Raw genomic sequence first — 25344 nt, forward strand, 5'->3', positions numbered from 1 at the left:
GTCGATGTTTTTTTTTTAGCGATTAAAGAGAAACGGTGGGGGGTAATATGAAATATGATTAAATATTTGATCATTTTGGAGGTCCATTAACTTTTTATTGGAGACATTTTTTTTTCTCTGAATCCGAGTGATATAAAATATTTCAGTAGGATTTGGTATAAAATGCTCGAGATCTTATCAATATAGCTATTAAACTGTACTATCCTACAAAATCCGAACCTATAGCAAAGAAACGCGTGTGGTTACGAAATGCGTACTTCGTAAATCTTTCGTGTAAATGTTTTGATTTGCAGAGAATAACACGATTACAATTGCCCCCCATTCTTATCTTTTAGATGAAGATAAGATCAGAATTATGCTCTTTTCAGATTTCATTAATGCCTTAAAAAGTAGAATACAGTACAAACACATCAAATAGTAGGCGAACGTCTTTCATGTTTAATCAAAGTTGTAAAGAAAAATATCGTTTTTCTGTTTTTATTTGTTAGTTTATCAAGATGTATAGGACAGCCTGTCTCCTATGGACTGTCTTGAAGTAAAAGTAATTCTTTCTTGTAATAGATGGTTACTCTTAGCAATAAACTTTAAATGTAGCAAAGGTATAAATGTGATTATACAAACATAAGATTCGGATCGGGTTTTTATAAAATGCGTTTGCGCGAACAAACCCTATTTAGGACCCGGATCCGTCTAAGCAAATGGAACCGCGGCGGCTCTTCCTGTAAAGATCAGATGTGTGATCAAACAGGGGATCACTGTAGCTCACAGTACTCGAATAATGTGCACGTTTTACATCAAAAACAGCTCTACTACTTAGCTATCAGTGTTTGTTTCTGAAATGCCAGACTTCGACGTACAAGTGAATTTCTGAATATTGTGGAAGAGTGACGTACTCCTCCCAACGGAAGGCAATAGCGACGTGTTCCAAAAGGACACTTTACACGTTTACAAAATTTCTTGGAGAAGGAGGGAGCCTGCGGAGAATCATCTGATCACACTCCCTGCCAGACAAACCAGAGACCAGCGCTCCTCCACAGCACTCAAAGCTGCAAGGCTGCACCCAACTCTGCTTTAGATTTGGGTAGAACAAGTTTTTCCACGAACCACCATACATCTCCGTTCAGAGGTTATTTAAGAATGGAGGCGCAGTTTGCTGTCGTTTTTCTCTGCGTTGCCGCAGCGCACGTAGGGTGCATCCCGAGCCCGTTAGGGGACGTGGTCATTGAGCGTCGTTACATACCCAGGACATGCCCCAGAGAAGTAGAAACTGAAGACTATGTTCGTTATCACTATAACGGAACCTTCCCGGATGGAAAGAAGTTCGACTCGAGGTAATGTGCAAGATGCGTGGTCTGGGAGGGGACGGGATTCCAGGCAGCAATGGATCAGGCTTTTTGAGAACTGAGGGTGATTAGAGATTTACAGCAGAACTCCGGATGTCTCGTTGCAAAACGGACCGCATTCAAAAATACCAAATAGAAAAAACATGACAGAAGTTGTCTTACTTTTAAATGGTTATCGTGTTTTTTTTTTTTAAATATTGTTGGTGCCGCAGTATAGGAAACTAAACTCAGTCAATATATTAGTTAAGGCGATGGTAATTAGTAAGAATTGCTTTTATAAAATACCCGGTTGTCTGAATAGCTGCTAATAAGCGACGTCACTACGGGTAAGTGCTTCAGTAAAGTAACTAAATGTCACGTGAATGTTAACTGTCACTTATTTTCATTTTAACTTACTATATGTTACCGATCAACACCTTTCTCTGCATACTGGGTCATTGCATTGAGATTCAATAGCTTTTATTGCATAAAGGGATATTCAGATGAAATGAGAGAGCTTGCTAGTTGTGCCAAGCTCAGGAATAAATTACTCCCTTAAAATATTATTACTACCTATTTGTTGAGTAATAAATACTTATGTCATCAGAAATCACATTAACATGTCTTACTTATCCATCTGTGTACTGCGTTGTCATAATGGGGGGGGTGGGCTGGTTTGGAGGGGCTTCACTTAATGTATTGATCTGTTGTTCAGTTAATTCAAAATAATTTTGTCCTCTGAAGAGGGGGGTGGTGGTTGGGCATTAAAAAAAAAAAAGATTAAATCACAGTAACACAAAACAATTGGCTGTGCGATCACTTAAGGTGAAGGAGCGTGCACTGACACACACAGCACGGCACCTCAGTAATGAGAGCCTGGGTACAGTCATGTGACAGGTGATACCTCAGCACCACACCAGCTCGAATGGACCAGTGTGAGTTTTTCCCCCCAGTGGCTGGAGTGCCAATCCTACCACCAAGTTTTGTCCCCTGTTAGAGGACCTTCTTATAGAGCTGGATGTAGATTAACGTCCAACCCAGGACGAAGCTACTGTAGGTTAAGGGCCCTGCTCAATGGTCCAAGGGAGTAGAGTTACTCTGGGCGTTCATGGGATTTGAACCAGCAACCTTCTAGGTGCAGGCACAGAGCCCTACCTACAGATCCACCACTCCACCCGATCACTTAGTAGAAAAAGAAAATGGTGAAATTCACCACAGGAACGTTCGTGTAAATATGAGTGTTAGGCCTGACTGTTTTGCTTAGAATTTAACGAATTTCGGAGCCTTTAACATGGAGTTCTCCTCCGCACCTCTTCCTGCTTTCTCTGCCGCATTAGTTATGACCGTGGACCACCGCTGACGGCCCAGGTGGGACTGGGGAGGCTGATCACAGGAATCGACCGGGGAATGCTGGGCATGTGTGTCAATGAGCGCAGGAGAGTGACCATCCCTCCCCATCTGGCCTATGGGAGCCTGGGGGCAGGTATCCGTGGGCGGGGCCTGTTTGACGCTTCCTGTCGGGTAATGACAGATATAGTTCAAATAGAGCTGTGAATCACTCAAAAAATATTTACTAATTAATCGCACGGTATTCTGTGACTAATTGTGATCAATTGCACCTAGCATTAAAACTTACAATAATAAATATTTAAACATTGAATCCCAAAATTAATGAAGAATTAACATTAAAGTAACATTAAAGTCATTTACACAAACTCATTACCATAAAAAAATTTTTTCTGATATTTAAAATTCATCTGAATACAGACTCAAAACTGTTTAAGCTGTTGTATTTGCCTCTGGGGTAGTTAATCTGTTTTATTATATTACCTTTTACTTTTGAGCAAAAATATACATCATATTATACAAATTGATTGTCTTGTGGTTCGCATGCAATGAAGTTGAAAGCGTTAAAAATATTTGATCTCATTTTGTGTTTTTTTTATCTTTTGGTTAGTTATTTGGTTAAAAAAAATCATCAGGTTATACCATCCATCCATCCATCCATTTTCCAAACCGCTTATCCTACTGGGTCGCGGGGGGTCCGGAGCCTATCCCGGAAGCAATGGGCACGAGGCAGGGAACAACCCAGGATGGGGGGCCAGCCTATCGCTGGGCACACTCACACACCATTCACTCTCACATGCATTCCTACGGGCAATTTAGTAACTCCAATTAGCCTCAGCATGTTTTTGGACTGTGGGGGGAAACTGGAGTACCCGGAGGAAACCCCATGACGACATGGGGAGGATAACATGTGGCCCAGGCTCGAACCCGGGTCCCAGAGGTGTGAGGCTACAGTGCTAACCACTGCACCACCATGCCACCCCCAGGTTATACCAACAAAAGACAATTTTAAAATACCCAAAAAGTTTAGTTAATGTCATTTGCTCTACACAAGAATCAAATACTATATTTTGTTGTAACTCCTAATCTTCATTTTGTGAGAATGACCCATATTTTAATATTTGTGTAATGGTTTGACTTAAAGCTGTGAGGTATATATTATTCATTTGCTACAAAAATTCTACTGGGAAGCATTTAAACAGGCAGATGCACATTTGGACAATAGAGGGTCTTGTATTATAAGTAGGGATGTTAAACAATAGTTTTTATAATCGCACACCTTGGCAATTAATGGCATGGACCACATGTACATGTAACCAAACGCATGATCGATGTAAAACCTATTTGGCAAATGTGATGTCATGACAGCCACTGATGGTGTCCTGAATAAGATAAAAGGTCGTTTTTTCTTCTTAAATAAACCAGGTAACATCCGCTTCCCTGTGAGATGTTAATGGGATAATTTGATTACAGCTTTGAATTCTGCGGTTCTGTGCAGCATCACAACCTAAACTATCCCGTTGCTCATAGCCAGGAAGGAATATTATAGGTGTCTATTAAAAATCCTTCCTCTTATCATTCTTCCATTTGTGTATTAAAATACTGCATGAATTAATGAAATATGACTTTAAACTTTAATGCGATAAATTTCACAGCCCTAATTAAAACCCTAAAATAAACTAGAAAAGTACATCAGATAAAAGTAATTTGGATATTTTGAGCGTCTGTGTACAGAGTTTATGGTCAGATTTAGCAGGTTTTTAGACTGAAAGAAAAATGTGGCTGTAAAACATATAACTAATTTAGATAAACAGTCATTTACATAAAAAGTATTTTCCGACTATTAACAAGTATTTTGACAAAGTTACTAAGGTCTTTCATTTCTGTCTATCATCAAGCAAATTTACATTTTTAAAAACAAAATATAAAAAGTCAGTTTAATCAACCTTTAATACATTTTTAAATATTTGATTTCTTTACATCTTGTCCTCAAAATATCTTGGTGGGACTAACAGGCCTGAATAACAGACACTAATTACAATGCACTGTTCAGTCCTGCTCCAGCTTTGTTTCCCAAGGTACAAACAACATTAATTAGTCCATTTCTGCACCTTAAAAGGTACATTTACCTGCAGCTAGGGTACAATTGGCAGACCCTTGAGGGTACAATCCCAGTGACATTTAATTGTACCCTGAAAGGGTACAAATTAGTACTATTTTTTTCTGTCAGCCTGGCAGCGAAGCCCTCTAACCATCTCCGCATCCACACCTCTCTCTCCCCTGTCAGGGAAGGTGATTCCACCCGACGCCACCCTGCTGTTCGACCTCATCCTGCTGGACGTCTGGAACTTGCAGGACAAGGTGGAGATGCGCACATTGAGCAAGCCCAAGAGCTGCCGGCGTGCTGTGGAGGTCTCTGACTTCATCCGCTACCACTACAATGGTACGCTGCTGGACGGCACCCCCTTTGATTCCAGGTCAGCTTCTTTCAGACTCTTTGTTGGCTGTAAGCGATAGCTGCATTGGGATGCTTACTTATTCACTCAGTAATGTTCTGGGGGCAGAAGGAAAAAAAAAAAATCATTGGTTCAGAGAGATAACCAATCAGATTATGAAGGAGGAGGGCCTAAACAACTTGAGGAGGCTGGACCAACCAATCAGATGTCTTGGTCCTGCCTCCTCTAGTTGGACCTACTTCCTCTGTAATCTGATTGGTTATCTATCTGAACCACTGAATCATTTTACCTTTTGCCTCAGGAACACTTTTGTGTAACTCCGACAAGCTACTTATTCAGCTAGATCCGGTAAAAAAAACACTTTACAAGACAGTATAAAATAAAACAAGACAGCTTTTAATGTGCCAGAATAGCAGCTGGGTATGAAGTATAATTATTCTGGAAAGTGTTAATAATTTAAGGTACAAAACCAAGTGGTTAGTACTGAGTGTGGTAGTTAATAAGATGAAGAGAGCAACCATCTGTATGAACTGAAAGACGTACAGAGAGGCAGAATATGGGATGGGAATGTTATTTGAGTGTCACTTTAATGTAAAACGATTCAGTTCTCAAGCAGTATAATACAAAATTACAACAATTGAATAATTGTCGATTTTTCTCATAACTAACTAATTGTGCATGATTGTCTCAGGATTATTCCATTTTTATTGTTTGATTTGGTATTATTTTTTGTGTTATACACTGCAGCTCTCAAATGTAACTTTTTAGTTGCACGACTTTTTAGTTGCACGACTTTTTAGTTGCCATGCAGCAGGACTGCAGTAATATTGGAATAGTTTATACTGTTGACACTATTGAAATAATTTTAGCTGCACTTTTTAATTGTATTATATCACATTTGAAATGAAATCATTTACTTTGTTTGAATTTTTATTTACTTATTTAAATGAATAAATGCCCTTGTTTTTAACTTCCGTCATTTGCTTTCATTGGCAGCAGTTACCCAGTTTGGGCCTGACTGTTCTGTATGTGCCCCACACAGCTACAGAAGGAAGCAGACGTATGACACCTATGTCGGGCAGGGCGATCTAATCAAGGGGCTGGACGAGGGCCTACTGGGCATGTGCGTGGGAGAGTGGAGGACTGTCATTATCCCTCCTTTTCTGGCCTACGGAGAACAGGGATACGGTAACTGCTTTGTATTGGCCGGCATAATGTTATTTAATATGCAAAGTAAACATCAAAAACCAGCACCAAGAGAGTAAGGGCTAATTATGCATGATATTCATGACATTTTTTGTTTTATTCTGTGTCAGTCTTTCAATTTGTTTATTATTTGTCTTTTGTTGTGTTTTGTTGCCTAGTAGATCATAACTGTGGGAATTCGGTAAATGTTTATATTTGAATAAACATGGACAGCCTGTTCATGCAGAGTTCAATTGTACTGCTGTGTTAAGTAATTTTATGTGGTGATTTATGTCTCGTCCTGCCGTCTAAGCACCTCCCCCCACAAATCCCTCCTCAGGCAATATGATACCCCCCCAGGCCACCCTGGTGTTCGACGTTCTGCTGGTGGACGTGCACCACCCCAGCGATGATGTTGTCGTGGATGAGCAGGTGCTGCCCGTGTCCTGCTCCCGCAAGGCAGCCATCGGTGACTTCATCCGCTACCACTACAACGGCACCTTCCTGGACGGCACCGCCTTCGACTCCAGGTCAGCTTTTTGCATGTTCTTATGGTTTGGCAGGCTGCTGGTGGTCTTCCTTTTGTACATATTATCATGCTACATTTTGCATACATTGTTATTAGTGCCAGCTGTATACTTGAGTGATATTGCCTGGGGAAATATCTGCATACGTAGCGGTAGAATGATATATTCTCATGATGAAGCTCATGATTACGGCTGGGCGATATGCAATAAAAATGCCATCAAGATATTTTCTGAGATTTTCACTATATCAGTATTTATCACGATATTCTAAAATTCATATATAGAAAACTAAAATATAGTTTTCAGTTTTTCTGATTACGATAAACCAATTGTTTTACTAATAATTACAGAGCATGTTACCGGTATATTGATAAATTATGCTAACAGACTCATACCTTGATGGAATTTATTTAAAAATGGTGCAATATAACTGTTAATTATGCACAATACCACGATATGATATTCAAGTTGATGATGATATATTGTGATAATGAACATTCATGATATTTTATCGATATGTTGCCCAGCCCTACTTGCGACTACACCATCTCACGCCTCTTTCCGTCCTTTGCCTCAGCTACCAGCGCAACAGCACCTACAACACCTACATCGGCATGGGCTATGTGATCCGGGGCATGGACAAGGCTCTGCAGGGGGTGTGCATGGGCGAGCGGCGGCGAATCACTATGCCTCCTCATCTGGCTTATGGAGAAAACGGCTCCGGTTAGTTTGCGAGATGGGGAGGAGAGAGATTAGACAGAGTGCCTGGGAGATCTCTTGGAGATCACCACTATGACTGAGTTTGAGTTTCCTTTGCTTTTGCACGTATCTCAAATCATTGTTATCGAGGCTATTGAGGGTTAGGGTTCCTCCTGGTTTAATATAGGTAAATGGCAGTGTGGTTTCTGTGTTTGCCTTACATTAACTCAGGGACTAAAGCACCTAAATTACGGCGTGGAAATGTTGAGGTAGCTACATCTATCCTTCTTTCATCTCCTCATCCAGTACAGGGTTGGGGGGGGCTGGAGACTTTCCCAAGTAGTTTCTGATTTGTCCTGTCCTGCGCCCACCTGCAGTAGACCTCGTCCCTAGCTCAGCTGTTCTCGTCTTCCACATTCACGTCATTGATTTCCATAACCCCAATGACCCTGTGGACATCACGGTGATGTACAAGCCCGATGTGTGTGGCGTGACGAGTACTGCCAACGACCTGATCCAGTACCACTACAACTGCTCGCTGCTGGACGGCACGCTGGTCTACTCCTCGTAAGTTTGCTCTTGCTGTTACGACGTCAGACTCAGACCTTACTGGATAAGAGATTTTTTTAAAAGAAATGGGTGGATGTGTAATGTGTGTCTGACTTAACATGAGAATGATTACTTTCAGTGCTGCATTCGGGTGACGATGTAAATGATATTTGGTCAAACTTTATTATAATAGCACTTAAAATTAAGACATAGTATACTATTAGTATTATACTCAGTACGGTATTTTTATTTTATTGTGCTGGATTTGGGTCAGGATTATTCAGCGTAAATCATATTTGGTAAGATCTCGATTTTCAGAATTTAGACTAAGATTGTTGACTAGGATAATACGGATGGTTGATCCTATCATTTTTTGTAACTGCTTGTCCTGTTGTAGGGGATCTAGAGCCTATTCTGAAGGCTAGGAACCACCCAGGAGGGGGTGCCAACACATTTTATGGGTATTCAAATTCAACTCGGCATGTTTTTCGACAGTGGGGGAGAAACTCCCCTGGCAAGGACTTGAACTCAGGTTCCAAAGATGTGGGGTGACAGTGCTAACCACTGCACCCTCCAGTGAGTGGTGTGTGAGTGTGCAGTATGATAGGTTGGCACCCCATCCCATGTCTGAATCTACTAGTCCTATTAAGTCATGGGTGGTCCAGAGCCTATGGGTCCAACACAGAATGGGATACCAACCCACCACAGGGCATATTCACACACACATGTATGTCTACCATCAATCTTGGTAACTCCAGTTAGCCACAGCTTGTTTTTGGATTATCCCACAAGACACACAAACCTGACACACACGGAACCTTGGCAGGGACTTGAACCCAGGTCCCACAGATGTGAGGCAACAGTGCTAACCACCATGCCACCGCGCCATCTCCTCAAAACAAACTATGACAGGATCATCCAAGGTCTCCAGCTTTAATGACCCGTGTCTCCACTTGAGTGCAGGTACCACTATGAGCGACTTCAGGAGACCCTCCTGGGGGCTAACAGGGTGATTGCGGGGCTAGACGAGGGCCTGCGTGGCATGTGTGTGGGCGAGAAGAGACTGGTTATCGTACCCCCGCACCTCGCCCATGGTGATCATGAAGGTAAGGCGCCCATTCTAAAATTATAAGAATTTCTAGGAGGAAATCTCAAGTTAGGTACATAAGAAATTTACAAACGAGAGAAGGTCATTTGGCCCATCAAGCTTGCTTGGGGAGAACTTAACTAATAGGTCAGAGTTGTTAAAATCTTATCTAGCTCTGATTTAAAGGAGCCCAGGGTTTTAGCCTGTACTACTTGAACCGGAAGACTGTTCCATACTCTAACTATATGCTGTGTAAAGAAGTGTTTTCTCAGATTCAGATTAACATGTTCTCCCGCTAATTTCCACCTATGGCCACAAGTTCTAGTGTTCAAATTAATATTGAAGTAGCCATTTGTCTGAACAGACTTCCTTTGACTACATCTTCTCCATCTCCTCCATGCAGCACACGGTATACCAGCTAGTGCGGTGCTCCAATTTGAGCTGGAATTGATAGGCCTACAGAAGGGGGTGCCAAAGGGCTACTTGTTTTATTGGCTAGAGGACCCACCAGAGCCTCTCTTCCAGGCAATGGATTTGAACAAGGATAAGGAGATTCCCCTGGAAGAAGTGCGCCTTCCTATTTTCATATTCCTTTTGACACATTTTGTATCATTTTTTTTTTCTACATATTTATTATTCACACGTGATCCCGTGTGTCTTGTCCCCGTTTTCCTTTGCAGTTCTCAGAATTCATCAAGGTGCAGGCAGCAAACGGCAGGGGTCGTCTGTGTCCTGGCCAGGACCCAGACGCCATCATCAAAGACATGTTCGATAACCAGGACCGCAACAGGGACGGCAAGATAGTGGTGGAAGAACTGGAGCTGACAGAGGAGGTGGACAATGGGAAAATCCAACACGGGGAACTCTGAGGGATGAGGTGCACGCGTGACCATGAAAAGTACATGGAACTAGATGTAAACACTTCTCTATGTTTGATTGAACTTATGCAGCTCTACCCGATGAGTACATGGAATCACAAACCAGCTCACCTAAAAATCCAACCTCCTTTTCACTCGTAAGGATTTAAAATTAATCATTAGTCAAGAGAACATGGATGCACCCTGATGACTAATCATGAATTCAGTGCTACAAAGCTTGGGGTATTCATAGTCACCAGCTAAGACCTCTAAGTCTTCCTCTTGGGGGGTTTTTAAACTGTAAAACCGACTGAACAAGGCTCTTTTGTGAGTTCCTACAAAGGCCTTCAGGAGAGGGAGCCATTGAGACCGCAGAGTTCTGAGGACTCCTTTTGATCTGCTGTATATTAAGCCAACACCGTTTCTGCAACCTCCTGAAATGACACCCCCCTCGACTTCCATGTTTGCCTAGAGTGCACATTTTTTATATTGCCTTACAGTGCGTCACCACTTTTCGTCCGTCTTCCTTCCAGCCTAGGTTTCAGATCCACCCAGCATGGATCAAATTTTGGGATTACTGTGACTGAGACAATTGAGATTTGTAATCTGACGTGCAATATAGATGTCTTTCGGGTTCCTTGGCCTGTGTACTGTGTTCAGAATACCTCAAATCTTCCTTAGTTAGAATCACCACATTGCATGCCATCTTCCCTGTAGACCCACATTGGAGTTTCTTTTCTCCTCCTTGGTCATGAGCGAACACGGTAAAGTATCTTTATATGAACGCTGGAGTAAAGCATTACAACGAAGCCCAATCCTTGGATCCAACGTGAAGAACATTTTAACATGCAGTTTTATTGTGTGAGAACAACCAAAACATGCCATAACACCACACATGCCGTAACAGCAGCTGTTATCTTCTGAACAGACAAAGCACAAAGCTGCAAGATACAGTTCACAATTGCTTAAAAACAAACCCCTAAAACAGCACCACACATCATACCCATGATGGAAGCAGCTCCTGATGGAAGGATAGTGCATTGGCCTATCTCAGCAGTCCCCTCCTTAAACATCCCCTTGTGACAAAAAACTCTAAAATTCACAGATGTGTTTGTTGCATTCTGGACACCCAGAACATCTGGTCTTAAGTTCAGCACACAACCCTCTGGCCAGTAAGTTGCATTTTACTCCCAGAACATCACTATTTTTGCTAAATATGAACCAAAAAAAAAAAAGTCATTAAAAATCAACATGAAAACCAACTAATGATTTAAGTGGATGTTTTTAGGTTGCACAAAAGCCACTGCTGTGACACAGAGTAACACACATTTAACTTCTAACCAGTGTTGGTGTAAATTATCCTTCCGGCTCCTTAAATAAAATGTGAACGGTGTGTGCGTGTGGCAGCCTTGATGTGGAAAAAAGTGCCTAAGACACTGGCCTAAAAAAAAGGATAATTTACATTAGTGCTCTATCACTAACACCGTGTCTGTCCCGATTTATGTCTTCGCAACACATCCTGCGAGTAGGTACCTTCAATAAAGTTGCACCATGGTGCAAAGGCTCAATTGTCTGTTTTACATAAAAAAAATATGATAATTCTACCAAGCATTCCCTTAGGCAACAAAGTTCTTTCAACCAGCAGGATAAACCTTGGGAAAATACTACGGTCCTGAGTACGTTCTATATATAAAGAGCTGATAGGTTTCTACACAGGAACTGGAGTGGTCTGTGCATTTTCACTGTTTAGGGCAGGCTTACCCCTTGAATAATAATAAAAAAAAATGCTTGCTGGGGTGGAAGATGGTGGATCAGTACCCAGCTCTGCTCTGAAGCCTTCTAGGGATCTTCACTGGTGACCTGTGATGTAATTCAATATGGCGTTGGGCACATCCATGGTCTCGTCCTTCTCCAGCACGATGTCGTAACTGTTCATGTAGGGCTCCCTCCATTCCTCCACCTGTTGGAAACGGCCAGAAGGTGAGCAACACCGTAAAGTCTAAACCGGATCACTCGCAGCCCGACGTCTGCTCACACAGCAAAAACTGCAAGAGGACTAGGTTTCTTCACTTCGTCCCTCGATCAACCAAGGCAAGCTCCTGTAGCTCAACAAGTAGAGCCCTGTGCTAACGACACGAAGCTCATGAAGCACATATATTGTAACCCTTCCATCTACTATGTTACTTTGAATAAAAGTGTCATATTAAACAAAAAAAAAGCTATGAAATGTAATGTAGCTAAATGTGCTCAAAGATCCACCCAATCGTTTTAAAAAATGCACTCATTCGGGCTTAACTAGCTTCAAATTTCTAAATGAAATCTCACTGAGCCCCCCCCCCCTCGCTGTCGCAGTACTTTATCATTGAGGAAGCCAATCTTCAGGATATTGTCCGTGTCCGGCAGCCCGTCGACCATGTTGAGGTCCCCCAGAGAGTCCCCCAGCAGCAGTACATTGTGTCGGTCACACAGCCTCGGGAAGTGGCTCGACTCGACCAGCGTGAGCCCGTTCTTGTTAAAGGTGTGGATCAGCTTCCCTTTAAAGGCCTGCAGGGTGCCCTGATCGCAGAAAGGTGCCGGGGTGGGTAAAGCATAGCCCTCTACACCAGACCTCCTTCCAAAAATACCTAAAAACTTTCCACTTTTATCTAGTATTGACAAGAAAAAAAAATTATAAAAATCGCTAATTACAGAGGTGGAAAGTTCAGGTCCACAAATACAGACCAAGATTTTGTTTCATCCAACCAGTTGAACATAACGAATCAGTCTGAGGCTGCTCAACTGGCTGGTTGAAACAAACTCTTGGTCAGGATTTGTACTTTCTGGACCTGAACTTGATTATTGATTAATTCCAGTTACAGATTTTGCTGCTGCAAACATCACCATTTTATGCATGCAATTAGTAATCCCAATGCAGTACACTGAAAGCACTCAAGACTCAAGCCAGTGGGACTCACCATCGCATCAAAGTCCATGTAGTTGGAGAACACCATGATGTTGGAGTGAAAGACACCAGCCTGCCTGATGACTTCTTCAAGGACATCTCCAATCCCAGCAGAGAAGATCACCAGGGGGATGTCATCCTCCAGCAGGTGGTCAAAGAACAACTTATAGTCATCCCTGGAGGTAAGATGAACCATCATCATCTTATTCATTATCTCTTGTATAAAATTACAAGGCTGAAAAAAATGTATGCCTTGCATTTTCAGTTATGTATTTCTGGTAAACAAACCAAAGTAAATGGACATCTAAAAACACTCTAGATACATATTTGTTTTGGAAGTCCGAATGTGGCAATGAACAAGAAACAATAATATAGGAAAAAAAATTATGCCCGATATCTACATATGAGCAGGTATGACACAGAAAGGTGAGGACACTTGACCTGAGCATGGCATTGGAATCCTTTACGGCTCTGGCTAGCAAGTCCTTCTGTATCTTCTGTTCGATTAGCAGTTTGTGGGCTTTGGTCCACCTGCAGAACACCACACACAAACTTCAACTGGACACTGTGCATAACACTGGAATCCTTTCATGAGTTTTCAAATGTGTGGAGTCTAACATTCCACATCATTCCGTGTTATCTGGATAATAAAGCAAATCTTACACACCAATCCACCATGTGCGGCACCTTTTCCTCCACTGTAAGTGATGCATCAAACTCTATTGGATAATACTTGTCCAGCAGCTCTCTCAGCTGTAGGGCAAAAGGAAGTACATCTTAACGTTCTTCATCTTTCTAGGTTCTTACTGTTATACATTTCTCCGCAACAAGAGGACACTGATGACTTCAATAGAACCATTTTAGAATCCTGAGTGTTTAGTGACTATACTGGGAAACGTTCTGTTATCTCCACACCAGCATCCATTCCATCAAAAAGAATCCTACAGTCTACAGGCAGGAATCGTTTTGGTGATCTTCAAATATGTTTCTGCAGTGAGTTGCCTGATTTCTAGCACAACATGCAACTGCACCAGAAAAATAAAGAAAAAAAAACACTTAAAAAAAAACAACTGTGTCCTGTTATTATTTTTAAAGTTCTCTTTAACTGGGGTTGACCTATATGAAGGTAACTCACCATTTTTTTACAATCTCCACTGATGAGCGCGCTGTTGTCCAGGATATCTGCAGTGAGACAAACATACAATCTGACACTAATGCCTTTCAAAAACAGACACCACGATGTAGCGGCAGGGAGGGTTAAAGCGAAACGGACGTGCAAAGCATTTTGAGACAGCTAACCTTTGACATAAACATAAGTCAGGAACACTTCTCAGCCTAATACAAGAGTTCTTATCAATCAAGTAACCAATATTGCAATAGAAGAGAAGCAGATTTAAAAAAATATCAGGCTGAGAGGCCTGCCTGTCCACTACAGGGTACGCTATGCTGAAGCACATTTAGTCGTCAGCTCATTCATTCCCCCAAAAAATGCTGCTGGGGAACATTCCTGCCCGCTGCCATTGGACACCACAATGCCTCCTCCCAACCTGTCACTCCCCATTCACAGTCAAAACACGTTAGAAAGGATCCTGTCCTGTTATAATCCAAAGATTTCCTTGCTGCTTTCTACCCTAATTGCACATAATTTTGCATCTTATTTTTATTAACACATTCACAGAATATTTCAGTGTGCAACTGTATTCTGTCCAAATATGCTTGCGGTATGTTTTCTTTATCTGCACTATGCGCAGTGTCTTTGTACCTTGTCTGTTTGGCACTATATGTATATTCATACATAGTACACACTATGTTATTGCTGCTGCATGCACCAGAATCCCCCCTCCCCCCAGGATCAATAAAGTGAATCTTAATTTTACTTACTGTGACAGGTGGGACATCGTGTTCCATTGCATGCAAACCTAGTGAGGGTCATGTCAAAGTCTGAAATTACCTACAGAGGGAAAAAAAAAAATTATATATATATATATATATATATATATATATATATATATATATATATCCATCCATCCATCCATTTTCCAAACCGCTTATCCTACTGGGTCGCGGGGGGTCCGGAGCCCATCCCGGAATCAATGGGCACGAGGCAGGGAACAACCAAGGATGGGGGGCCAGCCCATCGCAGGGCACACTCACACACCATTCACTCACACATGCACACCTATGGGCAATTCAGCAACTCCAATTAGCCTCAGCATGTTTTTGGACTGTGGGGGGAAACCGGAGTACCCGGAGGAAACCCCACGACGACATGGGGAGAACATGCAAACTCCACACACATGTGACCCAGGCGGAGACTCGAACCCGGGTCCCAGAGGTGTGAGGCGACAGTGCTAACCACTGCACCACCATGCCGCCCCCATATATATATATATATATATATATATATATATATATATATATATGCTAAGCATCCTTACAGGATCACCACTAAGTGGCCTTAAACTCGCTTTGAGATAGAAGGCCAGACCCAAACCAAGGTTTGATTAAAGGCCATTTTTGGATACATCAATATTTTAGCTATATTTCCCCACTGAAGCTGGCCTTTTCCTTCTCTGCTTCTGAGCGGGGAGACCGCTGTCTGTACCTGTAAAGTGCTACTCCCAGCGAGTCGCATGGACTCAATGATCTCCACCACTCTGCGAGGGTCTTTCATCCGCACTGAGGACTTGCACAGCTGAGAGATCTAGGACGGGAGGAGCAGTGAAACCACAGCAGTTCAACATAAGTGTAAAAAAGAGAGAAAAAAAAACCATGGGGGGTTTTTACGGTGTTTACAGGCTTTAAGCCACCAGATACTAAAAGCTTATTGATTGCAAAGCTGCTTTAACTGATAAATTTCAGTCATCTGAGGCAGTTCAAGTTGTGGGGTGAGCAGATAATCCATGTCAGGGAGGACACTTTGAGCTACTTTAGGTTCTACAAACTACTTTAAAACTGAAAGGCTCAAGTGCTTGGCTAAATAGTTCAGTTCTTCTTGTGCTTTGACTGGTTCGTTTCACAATATTAGTGATACATGGATGATTACGGAAGACTGACCTATCAGCACACGGCAAGAACTCAGTGCTCATGTGAAATCCAGGTCCTTTTAATTGAAACAATAACTTATAAATCCCATCCTAGCTCATAGTATCCTCCCTGACACGGGTTATATGGTCACCCCAAGATCAAGCCACCCTATCATAAACGTTTAAGTCATGGCAATGTGTTACATAAGGCAAGGGTAGGCAATCCTGATCCTGGAGTGCCGGAATCCAGCAGGTTTTCCATCCAACCTGGTCTCTGGTGAACCACACCTGATATCAGGTAGTAACTCCAGGATCAGGGTTGTCTATGCTTGACATAAGGCACAGGTCAGAATCTTGAATCAAATGGGAATGCTTGTTCAGTACTATGCAAGGCTAGGCAATGGGTAATCTTTGTCCTCTACCAAAACCTAACAATTCCTCAATATTAAAACTGGACCTTGATTGTAATTAATGCACGTCTGCGGGTCCTTGAGCGAGGCCCTTAACCCCCAGCTCCCTGGGGGCCCCAACAGGTACGTGGCAGCCCTTCGCGGTCAACTTACTCTACAAAGAGCAAGTTGAGGGAGGCGTAAAGACAATTTCCCCATGAGGATCAATACAGTATCAATTATTATTATTATTATTATTACATCAGGATTATTTGTATGTCTAAGGTACATACAAGAATGACACGGGTCTTGCTGTCTCGCCTCACATATCCTCCCAGTATAAGCAAAGAACCTCCAACTCTCCGAGTGTTACCAGCTAGATAAAATGGCACTGGTGTCTTATACATATCATTAGGAAACACATATCTGCTTCGTATTTGCTTATATTCACCCTTAAAAACCAATACGTGCGACAATCGATTAATGTACCAGCGCAAATGCGTACCAGTTATATGCGTCCCTGCTTGTACTCGCTGTTTTTAGCAGCTACCGGAGTAACGTGATTCATTTAAACAAGCCGGAATTTCAGCAATCGTTATAACAAGGAAATACGTAATATATATTAGTCCGCTATGGGCACAGTAAATGCGAAGTTCACTAAGACACTCGCTCAGAAAGCTCGCCAGCACATCCTCAGTGAGGCACAAATTAGGAGCCCAGTAGTCAGCGTCGGACAAGTTACTCGCAAAAATAACCCATTAAAGACATAAATGGAAAGTTCAGGTTCAGAAAACAGAAATCCAGACCAAGGTTTTGCTTCAATCAAACAGCTGAGTGTTGCGTGACAGTGACTCTTTATGCTCAGCTGGTGCACATCCTCCCACTTACTGGTGCCTAACTGGGTAGTCACTGCTCGTACCTGCAAATCGTTGTTCCCGGCCGGGGCCACCGGCTCGATGACCTCCTCCACCCTGTGCTCTCTCCTTGGCACCGAGGGCTTGCCCATCTCAGCGATCTGCAGTACGGAAAAAAGTGAAACTTCACTCAGACTTGTTAACATATATATCTTACACATGGGGTGTAGGTTTGTACTATGTTAATAGGATCCACACCGTCATTTACTGATCATTTATAGCTAACAGGTTATTTTCTTCCACTACCAAACTCTACTACGATACTAAAATCTTGTCATTGATTATAACGAATATATGATCCCTCCGAGTAATATTCGACGGCCAAAACGGCATCCGCCATGTCAGGCCTTTATACACTGAAAACACCGGTCTGATCCCCTCCCCCGCCGAGTGTTACCAGCCCGATAACATATCGCCGGTGTCTGTACATATTATCAACACATACATACTAAATTCTTAGTAGTATTTATCCGACAGGTTACGTAATACAACTTTCAGCGGCTCCCCAAATAATATGACGAGTCAGAACCTCGTTATAACGGGAAAGTGAACGGCGCTGCTAGCTGCTAGCGGTCAGCGACAAAAAAAAGAATAAAACACGCACAAGACGCTAGACGTTGACTAACGCATTCGGTAAGAAAAATATATGTATGTCTGCAAAGCTAGAAATGATGTCGAATCCTGCATTTAGTCATTTTACGTGTTTAAAAATCGTAATGTGTGACGTGTAACTTGCTAGTTAGCAGGCTAACAAGACGTTTAGCCGGCTAGCAACAGCGGCTAAACTGAGGGCAGAAGTACTTGCCATTTTATGAAATGTGTGGACCCCTCTTATGTTAACACAACCCCACAGAAATTAACCACAGTATAAGTTTGCTGTCTCGCACACCGACGAAATACTGAAGTAATGACAGCACAGCGGCTGCGGAGCGACAGCAAACGGGAATCCGCGGCCTGCCGCTTCGTCTCCGGCTGCACTGACACCGGTGACGCGCTCCCGCGATGTCTCGCTGACATCAGTACTGGTCAACGCCTATAAACCCACCATGTCTACGTAAAACTATCATTTTTAAAACTAAGAAAAATGCTCAAATTAGACTTTTAAAAATTAGGAAAAAAAAATCTAATTCGTCCCGAACTTACCAGTTTATACCGCGGGGCTATATTACATCATGTCCTAAACTTATGATGTTGTTAATCAATAGCTTATATAAAAAAATATTTTCTAATGTAAATCTGAGTTGGTATTAGAGGTCCATCACAGCCGTGTAATATTTGGAAGTATAAAAACTGGGGGTGGAGCAAGCCCAACCAAAAGCACGCGCACACCCCGCAGAGGATGCGGGTCCTGCACGAGGAAAATATCGTACATGGGGTAATGGGACATTGGCTCCGGTCTATCCAACTGTATGTTTCGGAATTGCAGGAGGAAAGATGACAGAGAGAATTTTAGGCACAGATATAAAATAGCTGTATAAATAACTGTTTTTAAAAAAATATATAATGTATAATATAATGAAAGATCTTTCCTGTGTATGTCTACACTGTTTTAATGATAAATACATTTGGTATTAAATTTTGTTTTAACATGACAGAATACTCATATAATTATCATATAAAACACTGGTATATAAGACTGTAGAGGAGAACGTTTCGGTTTACGTACTCACAAAGTACTCATGGTCACCCTGGAATCTGTAGTAGGAGGAAGGGGACATGTTGGAGTGAAAGCCAGATCACACTCATTTTTTCTTTTTATGTGATACTGGGAAAAGAAATTAACATGCCAATAAATTCCTATCTTACGCATAAATATATGGGATTTCGTTTTGTTTGGGTGACTTTCCAATCTGCTGGTTCAGTGAAATGGGGTCTAATAACCAGCCTTGACTTCTTTACTGTCAGTTTGCTCGTCCCCGATAATCCACACATCTGAATGCAGAGGCATAGCGCCCCCTGCGTTCACAAGTGGTAGTGAAACTTATCAGTGGTCTTTACTCAGTATAGGTTACCAAATATCACTAGTACAATAAAAAGCTGGCATAAGTAACAATTTTAAATAAAATGAAATGCAGTCAAACTTTATTCATTTATTATGCTGAAGAAAACTGGTGCAAAATATGTTGGTTTTGGCTGATATATGTTTTTAATACATTTGGCTGAAATGTCGAACCATCACGGCTTACAGTGTTATATTGCGGAACTCGGTAAGTAAAATTAAATTCCGGTATCAAAATTAACGTAATGCACGAGACTGCTGCATTTGCTTACTCTGGGCAGTGACGTGTAAATGTTTATCCTTATAGAAATAAATGACAAATATTTAAAATAAAGCATATCTTTCTACCTTTTGTGATATTTCAATTTGAACATACATTTAATTACTCGTTGAAAATGCAGATTCAGATTGTGAAATATAAAGTTTCCAGGCCAGGTCCTCAAAATATTACAGCAGGAATGTCTATGCTTTTGACTAAAAAAATAGCTGAGAATTAGCACAAAAAAAATCATACAAAAAATTTATTGTAAATATTAATTACAGCATTTACTTCACTATGTCTGCTGTACTGACTGATTTCACATGCAAAGCAAAATATAAACCATGTAACATTTCAAATTGCTGTACATTGACAAAAGAGAAGCGGGATACAGCAGATCTACTAACTGCAGAGCTACCCACGCTACTTTTATTAATGTGCAGGAATGGCACAACTAATAGCTTAACTATCAATGGCAACGTCACAGTGCCTACGTAAGTGGCCTTAAAGGAATAGGACCCACTTTCTCCTGACAGAGTTAGCATAGCGTAGCCATTCAACTTTGCACCCAAAAGAGATAAACGGAACAGACAATCCGCTAACCTGTTCGTGCTAACCAGCGACGAGCGGAAATTTCCATTTTAGGTTTTCAGTAACGATCGTCACAGAATAGCCATCAGAAAAACGGGGCCAACTAGAGGCAATATTGGAAAACCCACTCTCCACTAGACACCTTACAGATGCAGAGACATTCATGAAGATTACCAACCACTAGAAATCGTAGGCTGAACCAGTTAGTGTTTGACAGTACAAGAAGATCCTACCTATCACTGACTTTGAATCATTTTTCCACCATCGCCACTGGCATTTTTATCTCAAAGCATTCATAGCATCGTTGTTCTCCACCATAAATGCAAAAGTCTCCATCTCCTCTTCTACAAGGAGTACGGTCAAGCAAGCTCTAGCTGTATTAGCATCTGCACTAAAATCAGAATAATTATACATAAGCGGAGTGTTTTCTGCAACCCTACCCTGTGCACACAGCGGGCGGTTACACATATTGGTACTCATATTAATGTAATAAAAATCAATACTTTGATACACAACTGTCCAAACATTTACAGTGAGAGGAATGTAGTGTGTTGATGTCATCAGACCGCTGGACTGGTGAGTCACAGGACTCACAGCACTGGTGGCGTAATCTTCACTGGATACTCCAGGATTGGTCCAGTAGACCAGCGTAACAAAATGGAAAAAATGGCAGTGCAACTCACCCCAAAAGAATGCATTTGCTAAAATAATAATAATAGTTTCTGTGTTTATACATGTATTTATGGAATGTGTTGGTATATAGTTGTAGTAATATAACCACTGTCTGTTGTGTTGGATTCCATTTTGCAGGTGGATCCCATTTCAAAATAATTCTTTGAGTTCCTTGTGTTTTGGGGATCGGGTGAGAGTTTGGCAGCCGACTGTCCCTGGCTTTCCGACGACAGTAAAGATGCCGGGATATTGTCACCCCGTTTCCCCTTTCCAGTCACCTCTCAGAGTGCCCACCTAACAAAAACCAAACTTGCCCATTCCATTGTTCCCTCGCCATCTCTAAGACTCAGTGCTACATTAGCCACTTAAGACATCGATTAGAGATCAAGTGCATCATAGAGGAATGTATAGTCATTTGTTCCATTCCTTTAAGAAATCTTCAAAAAGCTGCCGTCTGTCAGCTACTAAGCAGGCTGCCGTGGCTTCCTGTTTAAAATCAAATAACGTATCAAGAAATCGTAACAGCCATTACACACGCCGTGATATGATGTGTCTAGCCGACTTCTAGCGGATTATCTCCTCAGATCCCATCCAGAGATCATCTCTGTGCACGAATTAAATGCTGGTTCACAGCACACCCTGCTGGCCACTTCCCCACATCTTATGGCAGCCTCTTCCACGGTAATAACAACAGAGGTCCAAAGCAGAGGAGAATTCCGTAATACTTTTCAAGGATAGAAATTAAATTAACGAACATAAGACATATAAATACATGTATATAAAACAAAAATCGAACTCCTCTGAAAACAAAATACTGCGATTTGAAACTGTCACTGTGCGGAATGGTGTTGGTCACATTACTGCCACATGACACTGAACTATTCGACTTCAAACTAAACAACAGAAACAGAAACAAGACCATCTAGTGGGCAGGTTAGGCACTGCAATGACGACGACCGCGTAGTTTGCGCAGGAAGGCGAAAGCTCAGCACTCGATCTGTGACTGCAGCTGCCTGCGCAGCGTGAGGGTGCGGCGGTGCAGCTGCTGCATCTGCTGCATGCGGTCCCGCTGTCGGGCCAGGTTCTGAGGCATGGGGTATCGCTGGCAGCCGTACAGGAAGCGGTACGGGATGCGAACGTGGCAGGCGGTGGCCCGGCACCGCGGCTGCGGCATTGGCGGGAGCAGAGTCCAGCGCTTCCTCTCTGCGCAGTAGCGATAGGCCTCCTTGCGGTACTGCTTGTCCACGTCGTCGCTGTTCTTCCAGCCCCCGATGATGAAGACATCCTCTCCGAAGTGGCAGATGGCGGCCCCCTCGATGCTGGTGACCTCGGGCGGCAAGCTTTCCAGTATCTCGTCGGAGGCGCGGGTGCCGACCTTCTGCCGGGCCACCTCGTCTCGCACCGCGTAGCTCTTGGGGCAGCAGGAGGCGGTGTGGTAGAAGTTGGTGGCCGCCACAGCCATCTGAAAGATGCAGTAGTTGTCGATGAGGGGCAAGGACTCCATGTCTTGCCACTGCCTGCTTTCGGTATCGTAGCGCGTGGTGATGGTCTTCAGCCCGTCGTCACTGTCCGTGTCTACTGGCGTGCGGGCCGTCACGTACACGTAGCGGTCCTCTACGCTCACCGCCTTCACGTCCCGCAGGATCTTGGGCGCCGACTCCAGGTTGTGCCACTTATCCTGCTCGGGCTCGTAGACGCTCACGTCCTTGAAGCCGGGACTGAAGTTGCCGTGGCCCCCGATGCTGTAGAGGACGTCTTTGATGCAGGTGAGCCCGAACGAGTGCTTGCGAGTGGTCAGGTTGCTGACCTGCTCCCAGGTGTTGCGGTTGGGGTTGTATCGCTCCATGGTCTTGGCGAAGCCGGGCTCCATAGAACCCGCCACGTAGACGTGCGACTCGGTGGTAGCGATGGCGTGGCCGTCCAGATGGTTGTGGATGTGAGGCAGGTTGACCCAGCGGTCCTCGTGGATGAAGTAACCGACACACTCGCTCAGGTAGTCTCCCCCCTCTGAGACCCCACCCACCACCATGATCACGTCCATGTTCTGGCCGAAGCGCGGCTGGAAGGAGGCCATGTAGGAGGACCAGAATTCCAGATCGGCCGACTTATGGCTCTCAAAACGGAGGGCGTGACCCTCCACCGCCTCCGAGACGAGCCGGCGGCAGGCCTCCCGATCGGCCACCAGCCGCTCCGACTTGACCACCCGCGTCAGGTAGGTGGGCTTGATCTGAGGCAGCCGCAAAAGGCGGAAGAGCTCCTCAAAGTGCTTCTCTCGCTCGGCCAGGTTTCTCTGCACCCACTTGACGATGGCCTCGAAGAGAACCTCCTCTGAGTCCACGGTGATCTCAGCGTCCGACAGCCAGTCGCGCACCAGGTGGAAGGGCAGTGTGTAAAACTCCTCGTCCTGGATGACCTTGTGGAAGTTTCGGCGAATCATGTCAGCAGCACGCAGCGCCAGCTGGTCCAGTGAGTACATGTGGGCCAGGCTGTGCACAGCCACGCAGTTGGTCAGATTCAGCTTCTTTTTCAGGAATTCGCCACAGAAGTCTTTCAGCTGGCCCAGTAAGAACCTGGACCATAAGAGCAGAACATACTATCAACAACAAATGTCTAAGAAAACTTGACTTACATAGACAAGCACTCTGTAAATGCATTTTCCTTTATGGATGCTGTTTTACTATTAAATTAAATTAATGTCTTGGATATTTTTCCCATTAAATAAAATATTTAATAACATTCGATTAATAGGATTCATGCGCATTTTCTTCGACTAAAGTAGTTTGTCGCAAAACTGTAAACTATATCCTGTTTTTTGGAGACGAAAGAAAATATGTATTGAAAAAGCACAGGAAAAGTGACCCTTATTTCTTTCAAAAACAAACCAGTTTTAATTGCAGCTGGCTACCAGCATAGGGAGGTCATGGCAGAATTTCAGGACTGACAAGTTTTTCGCCAGGGATACAAACGCGTTTGGTCACTCATCTGCTACAAAGAGACAGGAAACACTGAACTAAACACACGCAAAGGGAACCCCGTAAAGAGGGTTACTGCATACCTTTACAGACCTCCTTCCCCACCGGAAAAATATTCCATTCTGCAAGCTTCAAAAATCTAAATATTACTACTGCCAAGAGGTCGGCAGTATGTGGTAAGTAACTGAAATGCGGCGACCGGATCATTTCTGCACACACACTTACATTTGATGGCTATCCGTCTGCCTGAATCCTCTTGTCCAGCCTTGCGATCACTAACTAAAATAACCAGCTAAGTGTGTGTGTATGTATATATATATATATATATATATATATATATATATATGGACACACATATATACACAGTATGTGATACAGCTGTAAAACAACCGTCTATGTACAAAAATGCAATGAACAGCCGCCAGGCTTGAAATCACGACGTTCTTGTGCATATTTTCTAGTGTTTGCTGATCGTTCATAACCCTACGACTGCAGGCCAGCCACAGCCACAGATGGTTGCCCCTCACCTGTCAGCCAGCTCCAGAACTTCGTGGACGTTGCAAGTGCTGACCCGTATTTCCCCGGTATACATGTACTGGATGACGATTTCCACGGTCTCCGGGTCGGGCCCCATTTCGGAACTCCACTCCTTCATCTCCACGCGTCGGGACAGCGACTCGGAATACTGCCCTCCGAGCAGCGGGGTGAAGTAGTCGGTGGCCGCCGCCAGCACGGAGCGGTGGGCGGAGAACTCGCAGCTCCTCACGCCACCGGCGGCCCCGCCGCTGCTGAAGGCCAGCGTCACATCGCAGAACAGCCCCTGCTTCCGCTGCTCGTTCTGCCGACGAGACAGCTCCGAGCAATGAGTGGTGGAGTTAAAGCCCTCGGCCTCTTCCGAGTCTCCGTCCCCGGCCAGAGAACTCGTCGTGCCGTTGCCACCGCCGGTCCGGTTTACATCCTCCGGGTTAGGGGCGGCTGCCGCCATGCTGGCTGCCAACGCTACGATAGAAATTGCGGCAGTAGGATGCAGGAGCGCCCACAGGACGCGGACACGCGCGCCTACACACAAACACACACACACACACACACACGAACCCAAACCCGAAAACCCTAAATTTGGTGCATGCGCATAAGGCGCTGAGTGACGTCACTGCAGTGACCTAACTGGGCGTGGTGTGAGGAGATCAGGCCTGCGCGGCAGCCACGCGCTTCTTTTTGAAAAGGTACGTGGCCCTATGGAGAGTAGCAATATACTGAACGTTACAAGCTAATATTTTTTTGTAGAATTTGTAAAATCAGTCCTGAAATAACATTAATTAAATTTTTTAAATCCTGAAATTAACTCATATTTTTCTTTTGAGTAGGATTGTCAAAATAAATTTCTGGACGTGTTCTGCGTTAAATCATGCGTGTTTAATATATTTCCATGTATTTTACAGGGTCTGGTCACGGTAATTAACATATTAGAACGAATAAAGGCGCCAGGACTGCAAGGGCAGGTATTCTGGGTTTAGAAGTACTGCAAGTGCCAGTTTGATTTATCTACATGCAT

General features: G+C 43.4%; 3 protein-coding genes and 1 long non-coding RNA gene across 7 annotated transcripts; 2 read left to right on the forward strand and 2 right to left on the reverse strand.

The window, feature by feature from the left end:
* Window positions 1–625: 625 nt before the first annotated feature.
* On the forward strand, window positions 626–11051 carry LOC125750899 (peptidyl-prolyl cis-trans isomerase FKBP10-like). Its single transcript, XM_049029255.1, has 10 exons — window positions 626–1331; window positions 2660–2805; window positions 4957–5146; window positions 6168–6313; window positions 6651–6840; window positions 7415–7560; window positions 7914–8103; window positions 9049–9191; window positions 9576–9739; window positions 9853–11051. Exons 1-10 carry the CDS (start codon window positions 1138–1140, stop codon window positions 10039–10041), a joined length of 1698 nt encoding a protein of 565 aa, XP_048885212.1. The 5' UTR covers window positions 626–1137; the 3' UTR covers window positions 10042–11051.
* A 255-nt stretch (window positions 11052–11306) lies between these two features.
* Window positions 11307–18597, reverse strand: LOC125742658 (7-methylguanosine phosphate-specific 5'-nucleotidase-like). 4 transcript variants are annotated; one of them, XM_049014905.1, is made up of 10 exons: window positions 18443–18597; window positions 17305–17400; window positions 15576–15674; window positions 14852–14921; window positions 14106–14152; window positions 13638–13723; window positions 13412–13501; window positions 12984–13146; window positions 12385–12585; window positions 11307–11989 (listed from the first exon to the last, which is right to left on the reverse strand). In XM_049014905.1, exons 2-10 carry the CDS (start codon window positions 17389–17391, stop codon window positions 11879–11881), a joined length of 954 nt encoding a protein of 317 aa, XP_048870862.1. In that variant the 5' UTR covers window positions 17392–17400; window positions 18443–18597; the 3' UTR covers window positions 11307–11878. The 4 variants fall into 4 exon arrangements, with proteins under 4 accessions (XP_048870862.1, XP_048870859.1, XP_048870851.1 ...); XM_049014902.1 differs by lacking the exon at window positions 18443–18597 and adding an exon at window positions 18105–18309; XM_049014894.1 differs by lacking the exon at window positions 18443–18597 and adding an exon at window positions 17498–17814.
* A 1208-nt stretch (window positions 18598–19805) lies between these two features.
* On the reverse strand, window positions 19806–24777 carry LOC125742649 (kelch-like protein 11). Its single transcript, XM_049014870.1, has 2 exons — window positions 24320–24777; window positions 19806–23390 (listed from the first exon to the last, which is right to left on the reverse strand). The coding sequence occupies exons 1-2, from the start codon at window positions 24775–24777 to the stop codon at window positions 21806–21808; spliced, it is 2043 nt and encodes a 680-aa protein (XP_048870827.1). The 3' UTR covers window positions 19806–21805.
* Window positions 22523–24389, forward strand: LOC125742678 (uncharacterized). The gene is made up of 3 exons (XR_007398168.1): window positions 22523–22586; window positions 23105–23968; window positions 24254–24389. It is a non-coding gene; the product is annotated as an uncharacterized LOC125742678 (long non-coding RNA).
* Window positions 24778–25344: the final 567 nt, after the last annotated feature.

The sequence above is a fragment of the Brienomyrus brachyistius genome, chromosome 1 (genome assembly GCF_023856365.1).
Source record: "Brienomyrus brachyistius isolate T26 chromosome 1, BBRACH_0.4, whole genome shotgun sequence".
Lineage (NCBI taxonomy): Eukaryota > Metazoa > Chordata > Actinopteri > Osteoglossiformes > Mormyridae > Brienomyrus > Brienomyrus brachyistius.

Bases quoted from the DNA above. Each gene is read 5' to 3' on its own strand.
- LOC125750899 (XM_049029255.1), top strand. From the start codon at position 1,138: ATGGAGGCGCAGTTTGCTGTCGTTTTTCTCTGCGTTGCCGCAGCGCAC. The intron at 1,332-2,659 runs GTAATGTGCAAG...CTGCCGCATTAG, and splicing joins GGAAAGAAGTTCGACTCGAG to TTATGACCGTGGACCACCGC. The intron at 6,314-6,650 runs GTAACTGCTTTG...ATCCCTCCTCAG, and splicing joins CTACGGAGAACAGGGATACG to GCAATATGATACCCCCCCAG.
- LOC125742658 (XM_049014885.1), bottom strand. From the start codon at position 17,460: ATGTGTAAGATATATATGTTAACAAGTCTGAGTGAAGTTTCACTTTTT. The intron at 15,675-17,304 runs GTACGAGCAGTG...CTCCCGTCCTAG, and splicing joins CCGGGAACAACGATTTGCAG to ATCTCTCAGCTGTGCAAGTC. The intron at 12,586-12,983 runs GTGAGTCCCACT...TTCTGCGATCAG, and splicing joins ACATGGACTTTGATGCGATG to GGCACCCTGCAGGCCTTTAA.
- LOC125742649 (XM_049014870.1), bottom strand. From the start codon at position 24,777: ATGGCGGCAGCCGCCCCTAACCCGGAGGATGTAAACCGGACCGGCGGT. The intron at 23,391-24,319 runs GTGAGGGGCAAC...CTTATGGTCCAG, and splicing joins GTTCTGGAGCTGGCTGACAG to GTTCTTACTGGGCCAGCTGA.